The 14,811-nt window shown below is 34.6% G+C and overlaps 1 protein-coding gene across 1 annotated transcript; it reads left to right on the top strand.

The window, feature by feature from the left end:
• The first annotated feature begins 1,869 nt into the window (after positions 1-1,869).
• On the top strand, positions 1,870-7,643 carry LOC127878035 (uncharacterized). Its single transcript, XM_052424427.1, has 9 exons — positions 1,870-2,045; positions 2,534-2,670; positions 2,883-3,126; positions 3,353-3,469; positions 4,062-4,698; positions 4,848-5,013; positions 5,312-5,540; positions 5,864-6,041; positions 6,170-7,643. The coding sequence occupies exons 1-9, from the start codon at positions 2,040-2,042 to the stop codon at positions 6,823-6,825; spliced, it is 2,370 nt and encodes a 789-aa protein (XP_052280387.1). The 5' UTR covers positions 1,870-2,039; the 3' UTR covers positions 6,826-7,643.
• The last annotated feature ends 7,168 nt before the right edge of the window (positions 7,644-14,811 follow it).

Genomic DNA, 14,811 nt, shown 5'->3' with positions numbered 1-14,811 from the left:
GTGTCAACTGGTGCACGTTTGTTTATATGTTAAGCGTTTTATCTATAAATAGGTTTATATATTTTATGTATTTTATTAATAAACACACTGATTTCTTCAAAATATGTTTTGGGTCAGCACTGTTCAATACAACAAAGTATTTACATGTAGACGTCTAGTTCTTGTTAACATTTTACAACGTCTTGATCGACCGAACGTGGTTATAAGTATTGCTCCAGACAATATATAATATAAATGAAATTGCAAACCAAAAGATATTTTTTCCTTAAAAACCTTCTTTGCTATATGATTTGCACTTGATAACTGGATCGGTTTGGAACATTAAGTTACTTATAATCATGTGTTATTAAATTCCGACCTCGAGCGTTATACTCATTCAGATGCAGTATGTGCATTTTCTATGACCTCGCGTTTGATCTTATTCTGTTATAAACCAATAGATTCTCTACTTAAGCACACGAGTCCGGGTTTGGTTATTGATATTAAACGTTTATCAGATCCTTTACATAACAAATCAACATTAAGCGACATGTTCCCAAAATACAATCATTTCGTCTGGATTTTATTGGCTTATTTTCATTCTAAGCATATTTACCATATATCCGTTGCCAGGTTTGTCATACATTTTTAACGGAAACACGGTTTATTTAGTTCACGAATAATACGGGCCTCACAGTAATGCAAAAATAACCTCACCTCTTTAATGTACGTCATGTGTAACAAAATTTAACTTCCACTTGTCACAATAAAGGCTTCTGAATTCAAATTAACCTTTATTAACTCTTTATATGCTATAACATGTATGTATGATCATTAGGAGCGGCTTTCGGACGTGTATTGCCAAATATATATTTTTTTAGAAAAACAGAAACACCGGTCTAAATTTCTTTAAGTAACCCAAAACTTTAATGGCCAATTAAATGCACATACAATAACTTGAAATGTTGTAATCCATTATTCAAAATTTATTTCAGTAGAATAACCAATCAAAACTGAAATTTTAACTGTTCTTTTTCGTAAATAAATTTATTTAAAAAAACATAAAAACATACCAGGCTGTTTTTAGTTAAAGCTATCAGTAACAAGTTATACGAAAGTATTTCGTATTTAAACCACACAATAATTTCAACAATATAAACTATTTACGAACAAAATATGACCAAAGTATAACTTCCTCTGCACCAACTGGAGAAAAACGTTATGATAGCATGCGGTCGTTTATTTATGGAACGAAAATTATGTTTACATTAATGTCGACACGAAAAGCTTTGTGCTCAACAATCAACATACTGTTTATTCACTTTGTATCTTGAAGCCGATACAAATTTTAAAATCGCGTTACATTGATCTACACTGCTAAATTGCTGTATGTTAAATACCTCCGAATACAAGGATAGAGTTTATTTTAATCAAATTTCAGATCGCACATTCAAGATTTGGCAACTCGGTTGTGTTTTTGTATTTCGTCTCTTGCCACACGTATTATAATGACAAAAACTATGTTTCTAATACGCCTTGTGGGCATTTGTGTTCGAGAAGTTATAAACATGAATTTCGATTCAATTTTATTCATTCATGTGATGATATATATTTAGAAAAAGCTGGTGATCCAACCAACAGACGGACAAAACCCCTTAGGTGTGTAATTTAACATTTCATTTAACGTTTGTATGTACTCAACACATTACATTCGATTCTGCGCTTCATCATAACTAAAACAAGAAGCAATAATACACAAAAGCATAAGCCGTCGATGGTGAATTTTCGTTAGGAGACACATTTCTGAGTGAATTGTAACTCAAAATGCGGCGCATGAAGTAACAACTTAAAAGCACTTTATCGACGTTGCTTATCATCACTTAGGTGACGTACAGTTCGCAATGTAATGCTCGCTGATTACTTTCGTTGTTAAGGTCATGTGTCTGCCCATAAGTGTATGTGCAAATAAAGAATCAACCGAGTGTAAACGCTATCTACGTTGAAAATACGTTTATAAAGAACAAAACGAAAACGAGAAAGCAAAGATCAGGAGATACACTATGAAGGTAAATTTTACTTGTCTTATGAGCAGTGTATTTAACGTGTGCTTATATTGATCGGTTGTGTATTGAGGAATAAACACATTCCTCTAATGGTGATTTATTTGAGATTATTTGTTTAACTACTTTTGTGATTAAGAAACTGTTTCATGAAATGTATGCTATAAGAAGTCCCCAATGTATTCTGTTGTTTTTTCAAACACAAGTGTTTCCACAAATCACAAAAGACGTAAGCATTGTCTAAAACACATTTAATTTTGAAAATACATGTACTCGTTAATAGTTCACATCGTAATTAATTTAAGTGGTCTCGTTATGCCTAGTGTAAGCCACAGAGTTTATACTGTCAAAACATCCAAACAAAGAGTTACCACCCGCTTGAATAAAATATAACGCAACTAACCAATATGCTTTCATACATATTTAAAAGGTCTAAGCAATCAAATATATTGTTTAAAGGTTCTGTCCAGTTTGCGATACATTGTTTTATTCAGACGAACTTAGCCTTCGTGTTATTGGGACTCAGCCTGTGTGTTCAGGGTGTGGTCTCGCAATCTGCTATACCACAGACGACCTCATCTGACGAACCTTCATGCAAAGTGAAACTCGAGCGGTACTCCGGAATCTCAAAGTAATCATTACTTTTTTAAATAATCATCAGTTAGTGTACATTTGAATTTTCAAACTGAAAGACATACTCGTGTGCGTACTTCTAATGCTACAATGATACTAATTGTATTCATCCCTGATTCTTCAGACATTGGGTAGACGTAATATCATGTTTAATTTGGTTCATTTGCATTTAAAGCTGCTTAACCCTCAATTTACTGTTTCTCTGCATAGCATTCGGCCGTCTATTCCAAAAAGTCATGCCGCACTTCTTTTACTCTTGGGGTTCGCCGGATTCTCACTTCTTATCGCCGGCGCTTACAAGGCATCCCGGAAGTACGTTTTTCATGACGACGGAAATTTTGACACTGCGTTTGACGCAGGAGGACGCGTCAGCCTTAGTCTTACCGCAGTCACTGTGACGTCACAAATGTTATGGCCAGCAGATTTTTTGCAAGGCACAACGTTGACAAGCAAGGTATGGTAATGTCGACATACATGTTAAATGGGACATATGCATATCGTAGCAATCGTTCGCACAATATGAAATGTCATAAAATTAGCATCACGATCAACATTATAATATATATAATTTCAGTTGGTCTAGTGACTATAGAATGGTATAACAAATAATGAAAACTAAAAAATGTTAAATGTTTAGCAAATGTTACAACAATGCGTAATGTGTCAATGTTTTTTTCTAGACGGGTATCGGTGTCAGCTTGTGGACATCAATTGCCATTGTTGTCGACATTCTTCTGTTTCCAATGTTGTCGCTTTACTTGAAATCCCGTGCTCCAGGAGCGAAAACGTACCCTCAGGTGTGTCGAGATTTTATTTTTCGAATGGCTATTTAAATAAGAACATACCTCGTTCTCTAATTGAGCTAAAACCAGGTGCCCGAATATATGTTTTTGATTTATTATCAACCGTTAGTTTTTCTCTAAGTAATTTCTCAAGCAGGCACTTGTGACAATTACATATTCATGACATCTAGAGACCAACTACCATCTTATTAGCATATGACAACGTTTGAGTGTTTTTCATATACAAGAAAAGTTATGGATGTGTTTGCATAATAACTTAATTAAAAAGCACCTATGCAGAAATACAAAATTAATTAGCTTAAAAGTCTATGCGTAATATTAAAACCTGTCTTCCTCATTTACATCTGTATGGTAAAGGTAGAGACACTAACCTTTATGCTTAGTTTGTCATTAACTTCTATTATATAGTTAAGTTAAGATGTGTTGCATACGTAGTTATTTCATCTCTGATTGCATTACATTCTTGTTTTATTTTACATATCGCCAATGCATTTGTTTGCAATCTTAAAAAAGAATGTGTTGAAACAAAATTTTGAGTTTTGTTTGAAAGATCACTTGGTTAACAATTGAGTTTATATTCTTTCAGATTGCGTATGCTAGATTTGGAAAGTCGGCCCACATTTTGTTCTGCTGTGTTGCCATTTTCTCAAGTGTTATAGTGACAACAAGTGTTCTACTTGCCGGGAAATCAACATTTGAGGGTCTTGTTAAGGACACAAACAACGAGTTCATATTTCTCGTATTAGCCGTTCTGTTTGGGTCATACTGCATGATAGGCGGTCTCGGCACAACGTTCTATATATCTTACTTGAACACAGCTCTTACCTTTGTGGCTTTGTCCGTGTATATCCTGTACTCAGTTTATTTTCCACCGGATGAAAATAAGTCAATCGCGTCAATCGATACTTTATACAACGCCGCAGTTTGTGTCGAAGGACCGGACGGTAACTATAGCAACTCATTAGCAACGTTCCGTTCAAAATCCGGAATTGTCTTTGGCGTTGTTCTTCTTATCATGGCAACTTCGATCAGTTTCACTGACCAAGCCAACTGGCAGAGCCGTATTGCAGCCAAACCTGCTCAAGGAGTCATAGGCTTCTTTCTAGCAGCGTACATCTGGTTTGTCGTGCAACCAGTTCTTGCCGTCACAACAACCATGTCCTACTTTTCGCTGAGTCTTCCGAATTCGACCCATATACTATCCTCGCAAGAAATTGACAGTGGTATTTATAGTTACATCTTGAGTTGACTTTGTATTATCTGATTAAAATAAGTGCTAAAGATATTAATAAAGTTTTATAAATAATGTATCCTTAGTAGACTTTCTTTGTTTATTTTTTTAATTATGTTTGTTTTTAATTTTACCTGAAAGGTTATATTACGCCGTACGTGATGAGTTTCCTAATGGGAGACACTGGTGCATATCTTTTGCTGACTATGGTGATGATGGCTCTTATGTCTACCGGATCTGGGGAAGTAATGGCAATATCGTCCATCATAGTTTACGATATCTACAAGACATACATTAATCCCTTCAGGTAATAATATTCGTCACTTGTTTGCATACGTAATCCCAATTGTGTTGGTTTTCACTTTTAAAACACTTTGAAAAAATGTTAAACAGTTTAATGCTTGAATCGAATAAAACACCATTATGTGGTATTAACCATGTTTGATAATTATTTCTGTAGTCATGAATTGTATTACATTGTAACACATATCAAAATGTTGCAAATAATGAACATATGTACGTTAAATATTTTATAAACGATGTATTGAATTTTCTAAACAAATGACCGTGATAAATAAATAAGTATAATTGGGAATCAACTTAAGGAAGCTAAACTCCCCATCATGCTGTTTGCTTTGCGGTAAAGAGAAGCAATTAATAGAAACAACGGGGAGTGATTCATCGATGCTGTGTACGTGCACCTCAGTTATTGGATGCATGGCATGCGAAGAAGATGTAGCAGCTCGCGAAAAACAGGGAGCAGAAAAAGTCACGTACACATGTTCGATACATGGCAAGTACAGAAAGTATGAGGACGGGCTTATGAGATACAAGGTAAGCCCCGATGCATGGCATCTTCAACAGTTACAGCAAAAACAACTACAAAGGACCAACCACTCATTGAAATGCTATAAACAAAAGCCATTGATTCACAATCATCCGTTTAATACGTTTATACAATTATCTGATACGCAGTGTAAATTAACCTGCCGTTGATTACAATTTAACTATTAAGTAAGTTTTACTCACGTTAGTACATAAGCGTAATGATCATTCTTATCCAATTGCCGTGTATGTAGACACACGGCAAAACAAACTATTAGCTTTGTGACCGTAAACATCATATCGGTTTATCTTGCCTTTTAATTTGTTTCCAGTCTTGGTGTATGGTGTGGGTCGTCATTTTAATCGTACCGTACGGTCTTCTTGTATCCGAAACCAACATGAACGTCAACTGGGCGACTCTGAGTTTACAAGTGTTGACTTGCCCATTTTTGGTCCCTCTGATATCAACGATATCTTGGTCCAAAACAACTTCCAAAGGCGTCATTTCTGGTAAGTTGTTTAAAGTATGTAATAACGTGTGTTGCTAAAACCTAGAATTCCACAGAGATTAAATTTGCTATTCTAAGACTTATATTTATCATTTACATGCACCTAATTTATTATTTGGACAATTTTAGGTTGCGTTACTGGCCTTGGTGCATCTGTAGCTGGTATGATGATTATGGGGTCTACTTACGAAGGCGGACTCGTTAATTTCTATGTGAACACCGCACATGATTACAGTCTTTTGACTTCCATGATTGCCGGTTTAGTCACAAGCGCGATTGTGACAATAGGCGTATCCCTCTGTACCAACACAATAAGGTCAGAAGAAGACAGCGACATGGAATGGGCTAAAACGATTAGCATTGACAACCCTCTGAGTCCGTTTCGTTTGGTCTACGAGGAAGAACTGGCTAAACTTGATGTCAATACCATAATAACAGCAAGAATTATGGATAAAGTATTCAGAAAAGCTCGTTTGGTCGCAGTGTTGGGCGGGGTACTGAGTCTCGTCTTATTCGTCGTGATACTTCCGGCAGTTGCGCTTAGTTTTGATGTCCTTTCGTTGGGTCAGTTTTCATCATGGCTCAAAACGTACCAGATATACTGCTTCGTGTGCACATTTGTTGTGGTTGTTTTTCCTCCGTTTGAAGAAGGCTATCAAATATGGAAAAGATGTCAAAAAAACAAAGCAAATACATCCAATCAGAATAGGCAAAGGGCCTGTTATTCAGGAAATACGAATGAAATGAACACCTATTTAGAGGTCGAAAAGATTTATCGGTTTTGATAAGTTTGAAACAATCCAGCTTGAAGTTATGATGATGATGATTATTATGATGATGATAATGATGATGATGTCCATGTCGATGATAACGTCGATGACGATGATGTCAAAACTTGGCATATTACGACACAATTAGTCATCGTCATGATTTGTTTATGCCTCATGTTTAAAATTCACGAGATTCTTTTATAACATAAGAAAGGGAAATCTTGTTTTCTTAAACATACCAAATTCCTCAGTACGTACCACTATACTTTCATGAACATTCAGTCATGACCTGAATTGTAATTAATCACATTAACAACGGATTAAAATATGACCTTAAAATTACTTCAATCACATGATTCATCTTTGCGCTCCATAAAATTATTCAGACCGCACGTTCGTAGCTTAAGGGGACCGGTTCATTAACGAGAGCGCCGACGGCGTTGAAAGTCTCTTGGCAAAATACCGGGATGTTTTTTGCTGAAATAAATGTTAAAACAAAGTACACATAAATGAAACAAGAAGAGTTGAAATATTGCTAACCCTCCTATAACAATCGGAAAATCAGAAATATGTATCAAGGGAGCTTGGTATTTTGCGAGCAAGTAAATGCCCGAATGTAAATGTTATTTCTGATTGGCTAGACGTTTATTAATGCTCTTGTTTTAATTAACGTTATAATTACATCATTATTATTTACAAGACTGAACGACCTTTTTTTCGGAAGCTAAGGTCAAAGTTATATATTTGTTTTTATTATTTTGTTACTATTCATTTATTCATGATTATATTTTGCTACGATCGCTTCATTTTCATTTAATCAGAAAGGAACACTTCCTTGTTGTTGTTGTTTTTGTTATTTACCGACGTCTTTACATACACAAAAATATTACATGTACGCTATATTTTAAGCACACTTTGTTCATAATACTTATTCAAATTATTAAAATAATTTCAAATAATATGCAAATTACTGTAATTTGACCCCCTCTCTCGCCGTCCAAAATCGCAAGTTAAATGTTTGCCGTCACAAAGTTCAACGATATTATAGCCCTGAAAAAAACTCGACAATCTTCTTCAAGAACCAAGAAAATTATTAATCTGTTAAAACGTTTCAGAGTAACTTACCCCATTATAAATACCTTGAACAAGTAGGTTATATCAAAATCAAATACGAAGAGATATACTTTGGAAAAAAACAACACATAACTGAGTATGCAAAAAATAGCAAAAAATGTTAGGAACATATTTATTGGAATGATAGCATATATGAAACAAGTGGAAATACGATAATTTAATCAAAATCTCGTTCCAATCAACGTTTTAAGGGAATTGTTAACACATTTTGGCATTTTTATAATTTCATTAGATATGATTGCCTACGAATTTGAAATGTTTTTAATAGATTGTTTTTTGTTAGAAAAAAACATACGTCACCGGTATTCGAACACGCAATGTCTTAAACTGTAAGCGGATGTGCTACCACTTCGCAACGCAAACTTTGACCGTTCGGTGTGAAACATGATATATATAACAGAGGGGGTAATAATCACGTGATAGTCGAGATGGCAACGTCCATTCCGAGACAGTTATTTTTCGCCGATGTATATCCTTCATTTCGTTTGTCTATTTTTTCAATGACGTTCAATTTCCATCCTTATCAGTAAAATGTGATAAGCGATATTTTGTATAAAAATACGCTCTATATCTTGCTGATTTAGCTTGAACGTGTGAGGCATTTAAAAAATTAATACAAGTAATACATGGTATAAACCGGCGAAAAACCTGCCTCGGCATAGACGTCGCCATCTTGACTACCACGTGATTACTCCGCTGTATAGTAAACGTTAAAAGCTTTTGCCAATAATAATTTTTCTTTACGAACGGCAAGCCATTGGACAAAAATGAATGTTAAAGCATACATGTATGCTGTGCAACGATCGACAGTGTGTTGAAATGCTGATTTGATTGCAGAAATTTATTGTTGTTTTTATTGCAGCAACATATAGGAACAAGCTTCAGTTTGAAATAAAAATTAAAATTAATTTAATAGATTTGTGTGTCTAAATGATTTATATAGGAAATAATAATTATATTCGTAATTGTGTTTGTAAGATGAATGTTGTCACGATGTTTTTTGGCTAAGATCTCTGATATCATATTGCATCACATTTTGCATGAGTGTAATTGTTAAACCAATATATTTAACTAAAATTAAGATACATAAAAATCCAATATTCAATTAAATATTTATTTCAGATCAAACGATCGATTAACGAAATAACCAGGCATCTTCAATGTTAAGTACATGCAGGTTTTTCTCGATTAAAATTCCGCTTGAACATGATTGCAATTTAAGGTACACCTATAAAAGATGTTTCAAAGTCGCTCAAGACACCAAGTCGCATTGCATTGCAATTGGATGAATTTTTTTATCGTCGTTTTGTATACACAGACTATGTATGCAATTAATTTACTGATTTTTAACTGTGTGTGTCCGAAAAGACAATCTGGCTAGGACGGTCACAGCTACAGTACATAAACTTTGATGTATGAACAAAATGAACTAGATGTGTTAATTAATTTTACAACATTTCTGACTTTGGCGTCATCAAAGAGCTTCATAGATACAATTGTATTAATCGGAAACATCGCAATACTAACATTCTTGATTAAACATTTAAGTATTTTAGTATTTATTGAAACAGCTTATGATGTTTGTTTTTACTTGTTCATCATTTATATATCTGGAAACAACATTACAATGCTGTTAGCAGCAGCATTCTGACAAAAGTGTAAACAAGCAGTTCGCACTCATAGCATACACGTGGAATCGAAATCGCAAAGGCGCTTATATATTTCGAAATGCTCTTTTTCCTAAGCGGTTGTTTTTCATAAATCCCCGTTATATACTTATTCGAACGGACTGATAATTGTTAGTTAAGTGTCCTCCACATAGCAACATTAAGGTTCCGTTATTGTAAATTTTTATTAAACCCAGGATTTGGACACCCCTTATGGGTCTGACATCACATTCCGTTTTATCGGGGAAAAAACACCGAGTATAACCATTGTTATTGTTGTTGTTAACTTAAACAAAAAGTGTGAATGGGGGTTGGCTTTAAATGCTCGAGTTAAGGTGAACTTGTTCACTTCAAATGGTTTGTTTTTCAATACTAGTAAATAATAGTTTGGTAAAACAAATATTCCTGCAACTCTGAAGGTGACAGTGATTGGCATTTGTCAGTGAAAATAGAGTCCCGTTAGACATATGAATCGTTTACTGAATCTCTTTACATGTAAAGACATCGATTTGTTTCGGACATAATTTACCATGAGTTAAATTCAATAATACCTAAAATCTGATAAATTGCAGAACAACGTTATTTGTCTTTTTCAATGATATCATATATTAACCGAAAATACATGTTTAAAATATATATCTATGTAATTAAACAGTAAAATAGTGAAAAATTGTTTGTTTCTATTTTTAATTGGTGCTGTGTGTTTTTTGCTGTTTTCAATAGTATTCGGTCATACCTCATCGGTCTGTTTAACAAATCCCACTTTTCACAAAGCGCACAAACTCATAACTGCTCCACTGGAATCAGAGACAGGGGGTGGATAGGTGTAGAAAAGATTTCATGTCCAAATAACCATACACGTTATGTGTCGTATTATATGGTTTGCAGTCCAGCGCTCCAGCAAGTGAGCTCGCCGGTTCGATTTGTTTATAATTAATTTTGAAAAAATAAGCGTTTTAGAGGATACCATGAGATCACTAAACGTTGAGCAGAAAGTACTTCATTTATTTGTCCAGAAACGTAATTTCGTTTACAAAACATATTGTTCCGCATCTCAAACGTATTCAATCGCCACCGAAATGTGACAATGAATGTTGTTGCCACAATATTATCACGATTTGACAAAAATAAGAAATTAATTATATTCAAGTTCAAAAGTATTAACGAGACATGTATTTTAACAGATTAATGTGACTACAAATAAAACAGTCTTGACTGAAAAACAAACAGTTTCATTATACCGTTTTAATGTGATAATTTATTAGATTAATTAATTTTTAGAATGTTTATTTATCAATAAAAAAATAGTTCGTTCCTTATTTAAAAACCGGATGCAAGTGGTATTTAACTGATATCTTCTATGCTTTTGTGCTTCAGATTGTGCACGAGACACAACTTCAACAGTGTGACATTGTGTGTTTTACAGTCATGATATTGGAATATCGTGAAACGCAGAGCTCTATTTAATTATTACACGTAAAATGTCGACCATTTGACACATGTTTGCGCAACAAACAATCAGTAACTCATGACATTTTAATCAGACACAAGTTTTCAAAGTGTGAATAGCTCAATATAAACACAGGAAGAAACTGCCCGAGTGTCATGTATTGTTATCAACATCGTTTAAACATGAAGACCCATATCGATAAAAATCTGCAAAAACATCCCATATCGGTAAAATGTACCCACCGCCGGATTTCAGGGCTGTTATTTTTTCTGTTTTAATGAAAATATGTAAAATGTTCAACAAAATTCTTCTTCTTCTTGATATGATATGTTCGATTTCGTTTCCAGTGTTTTCTTGCGTCTGATGGCCTTAATATGTTAATACCTTGTCCACATCTGATAACCTTCTTCAAATGGAGGAACAACAACCACTGCAAAGGTGCACACGAAGCAATATATCTGAAACGTCTTGAGCCATGACGAAAACTGTTCAAAAGTGAGGATATCAAAATTTAGCGCAACGGCGGGTAATATCACAAGGAAAAAGATTAGACTCAACGCCCCGCCTACTATTGCAACCAAACGAGCTTTCCGGAATACCGTATCCATTATCGTGGAGGTTATAATAGACCCGACCTCAATTTCAGCTGACTCTTCCTCGTAGACCAAACGAAACGGACTTAGAGGGTTGTTAATATTGATTGTTTTTGCCCATTCCATTTCGCTTTTTTCGTCTGTCCAATTTGACGCTATGGTACAGAGTGAGACACCTATAGTTGCAATGGTGCTTACGACTATACCGGAAATCGTAGCAGCCAAAAGGCTGAAGTCCTGTGCGGTGTTCACGTAAAAATTGGCAAGCCCATTTTCGTAGGTAGACGCCATGATCATCAGTCCAGCAAGAGATGCCGTCAATCCAGAAACTCAACCTTAAAAATATTCGTAGACTAATTCGAGCGAACAAATGCCAAAAGAAAGTTGGTATTAAAAGTTCGTTTATGTGTCATAATATAATAAATTAAATAGTTATAGCTTAATTAATACGGTGCAATTGTGTAAACGTTGATAATATCCAATAAAACATACGGTTACAAATAAACAAAATATAATTCACGGTACATAAAGTGTTTTACAGTCGTCGCTTGTATTTCCTTGTTTATTTGTTTCCTTTTGTTTTGTAAAGAGGTGTACATACCAGCTATGGCACCTTTGGCCGTTGTTTTTGACCAGGATATGGTAGGAAGCAGTGGTACAAAGAACGGACATGTTAACCCTTGCAGACACAGAAAGGCCCAGTTGACATTCAAATTCGTTTTGGATATGAGTAGACCGTACGGCACAATGAGAATTGTAACACACAACATGCACCAGGACTATGATAAAAAAAGTACATTACGTTTGATTAAAATCTCTTTCAGTGCGTCAAAGTACCTATTATTTCAAAGAAATGATACTATTGGTCACGTCCGAGATTTTTAAATGTGATCTTTAGTAAAATGTGAACAGATAAAGAAATACAAAAACAATAAGAAGTCCAACAAGTTTGTAAAACCTTTCGGTGATTTAAAGTTTGTGTATACCTCTGGTATTGATCACTTAACAACCATCGATTATTTCATCGAATTACTGAGAGTTGAAATTATCTTAACTTATTAATATGTTTTTTTAAATTCTTATCGCCTAATGGATGGGCAAAAAACTGTAAATACCTTGTATCTCATCAGTCCATCCTCATACTTTCTGTATTCGCCATGCGTCAAACATGTATAGGTGACTTTTTCCGTTCCATGTTTATCACGTAATTCTGTATCTTCGTCGCAATCTTTGCATCCAATAACTGATGTGCATGTGCACGTTTTTTCTGCATCATCTGTTTGAGTTTCAGTTAGGCGTCTCTCTTTGCCACATAAGACACAGCTTGTAGGAGTTTTAAGATTCCTTTGAAAGGGAGTTGTGCCAAAAATTATACAAAACGTACACAAACATTTATTGACTTGATTTAAAATTGAATTACAGTTGTTGTTTTTTTTTCAAAGTAAACACAGTTAATTTACCCGCGATTTTACCTTATCATTTTTTTACAAATATTGTGTATACCAACTGTTTATTTATCATAAATATCAGAATCATGGAGAACACTGTTTACTTTTCAACAATATTATGAATTTGGTTTAATCATAGATCCGGTTGTTTGATTAGTTACATTTTCTTTTAGATAATTACGGTTGAAGAAAAATGTTATCAATATCTGAAGTTCTTTTTTAATACCTGAATGGATTGACGTATGTCTTGTAGACATCGTAGATAAGAATGGATGATATTCCCATCACTTCGCCAGATCCAGTAGCCATGAGCGTCATCATTAGCATCGTAAGTAAGAGATATGCACCAGTGTCCCCCATTATAAACTGCATTACGTACGGTGTGATGTAACCTTTTGTTGAAGAAAACATTTCTTTTAATCCATACATAATCATCAATTCGAGATCATATTTTATTTGACGCAAGGTGTAAAAAACTTCCACTTAAAAAAGCATCAACTAACCATTGTCAATCTCTATAGCAGATAACAATTGTGTTGAATTCGTCATGCTCAGTGAGAGGTAGGTCATAGATGTCGTAATGGCGAGGACAGTTTCGACCAAAAACCAGGTGTACGCGGCAATAAAGAAGCCTACAACGCCCTGGGATGGTTTTGCTGCAATTCGGCTCTTCCAGTTGGCTTGGTCAGCAAAAACTATTGATGTTTTCAAAAAAAAAAACTACTCCAAGAACAATTCCTGATTTTGACTGGAACGTCGCTAACGAATTACAAGAGTTACCGTCTGAACCTTCGACACAAACTGCAGCGTTGTAAAACGCCTGAAATGATGTGTGTGCCTTCTTTTCTTCTGGCGGATAATAAACCGAGTACAGGATATACACGGACAATGATATAAAGGTCAGTGCAGTGTTGATGTACGATATATAAAACGTGGTTCTGAGACCACCGATCATGCAGTATCACCCAAATAGCACTGCTAACACCAGGAAAATTAATTACTTGTTTGTATCCTTTACAAGAACCTTTAATGTGGATTTGCCGGTCATAAGCATATTTGTGGTCACAATTAGACAAGAGAAAAGCGCAACAAGGAAGAACATAATGTGCGCTGACTTTCCAAATCTGGCGTATGCTATCTGAAAGAAGATAATCAATGCGAAGTATTGGAATCAGAATTACATTTTATTCTTTAAGTTGCAAAGAATTTTTGGTTTGTAAAATTCTTCAGAAATATCTTTATTGAAATCGTATGAAAAAGGAAGAATACAATATCATAACTTGTATTAGCCATGTATTTTATAATTAGAAAGACATATTAAATAAATAATAAATAATAACTATTTTCTGTTTGTCTGCTGTTTACTTCGTATACAAATACGCTATGAAACGTCGACAAAAATTGTATTTTATACCTGAGGTTACGTCTTTGCTCCAGGAGCGCGAGATTTAAGATACAGAGAGAACACAGGGAACATAAACATGCCAAAAACGATCCCGATTGATGACCACATGCAAGCACCGATCCCAATCTGTAACGAACAAAAAGTTCATTATTCGCGCCTGATAAAATAGACCCTTAAGCATGTAATAAGTTGTGTAACATATGTATAAACGATATTTATGAATCAAAATTAAGTCTTCAAATTCACTACAGAGTGTAAATGAAACTTTCATCTATAAGGCATAACATTAAAATGACTTGTTCAC

The sequence above is a fragment of the Dreissena polymorpha genome, chromosome 4, assembly GCF_020536995.1.
Source record: "Dreissena polymorpha isolate Duluth1 chromosome 4, UMN_Dpol_1.0, whole genome shotgun sequence".
NCBI lineage: Eukaryota > Metazoa > Mollusca > Bivalvia > Myida > Dreissenidae > Dreissena > Dreissena polymorpha.
Note: the sequence above shows the minus strand (reverse complement) of the source record. Positions and strands in the feature narration are given on the sequence as shown.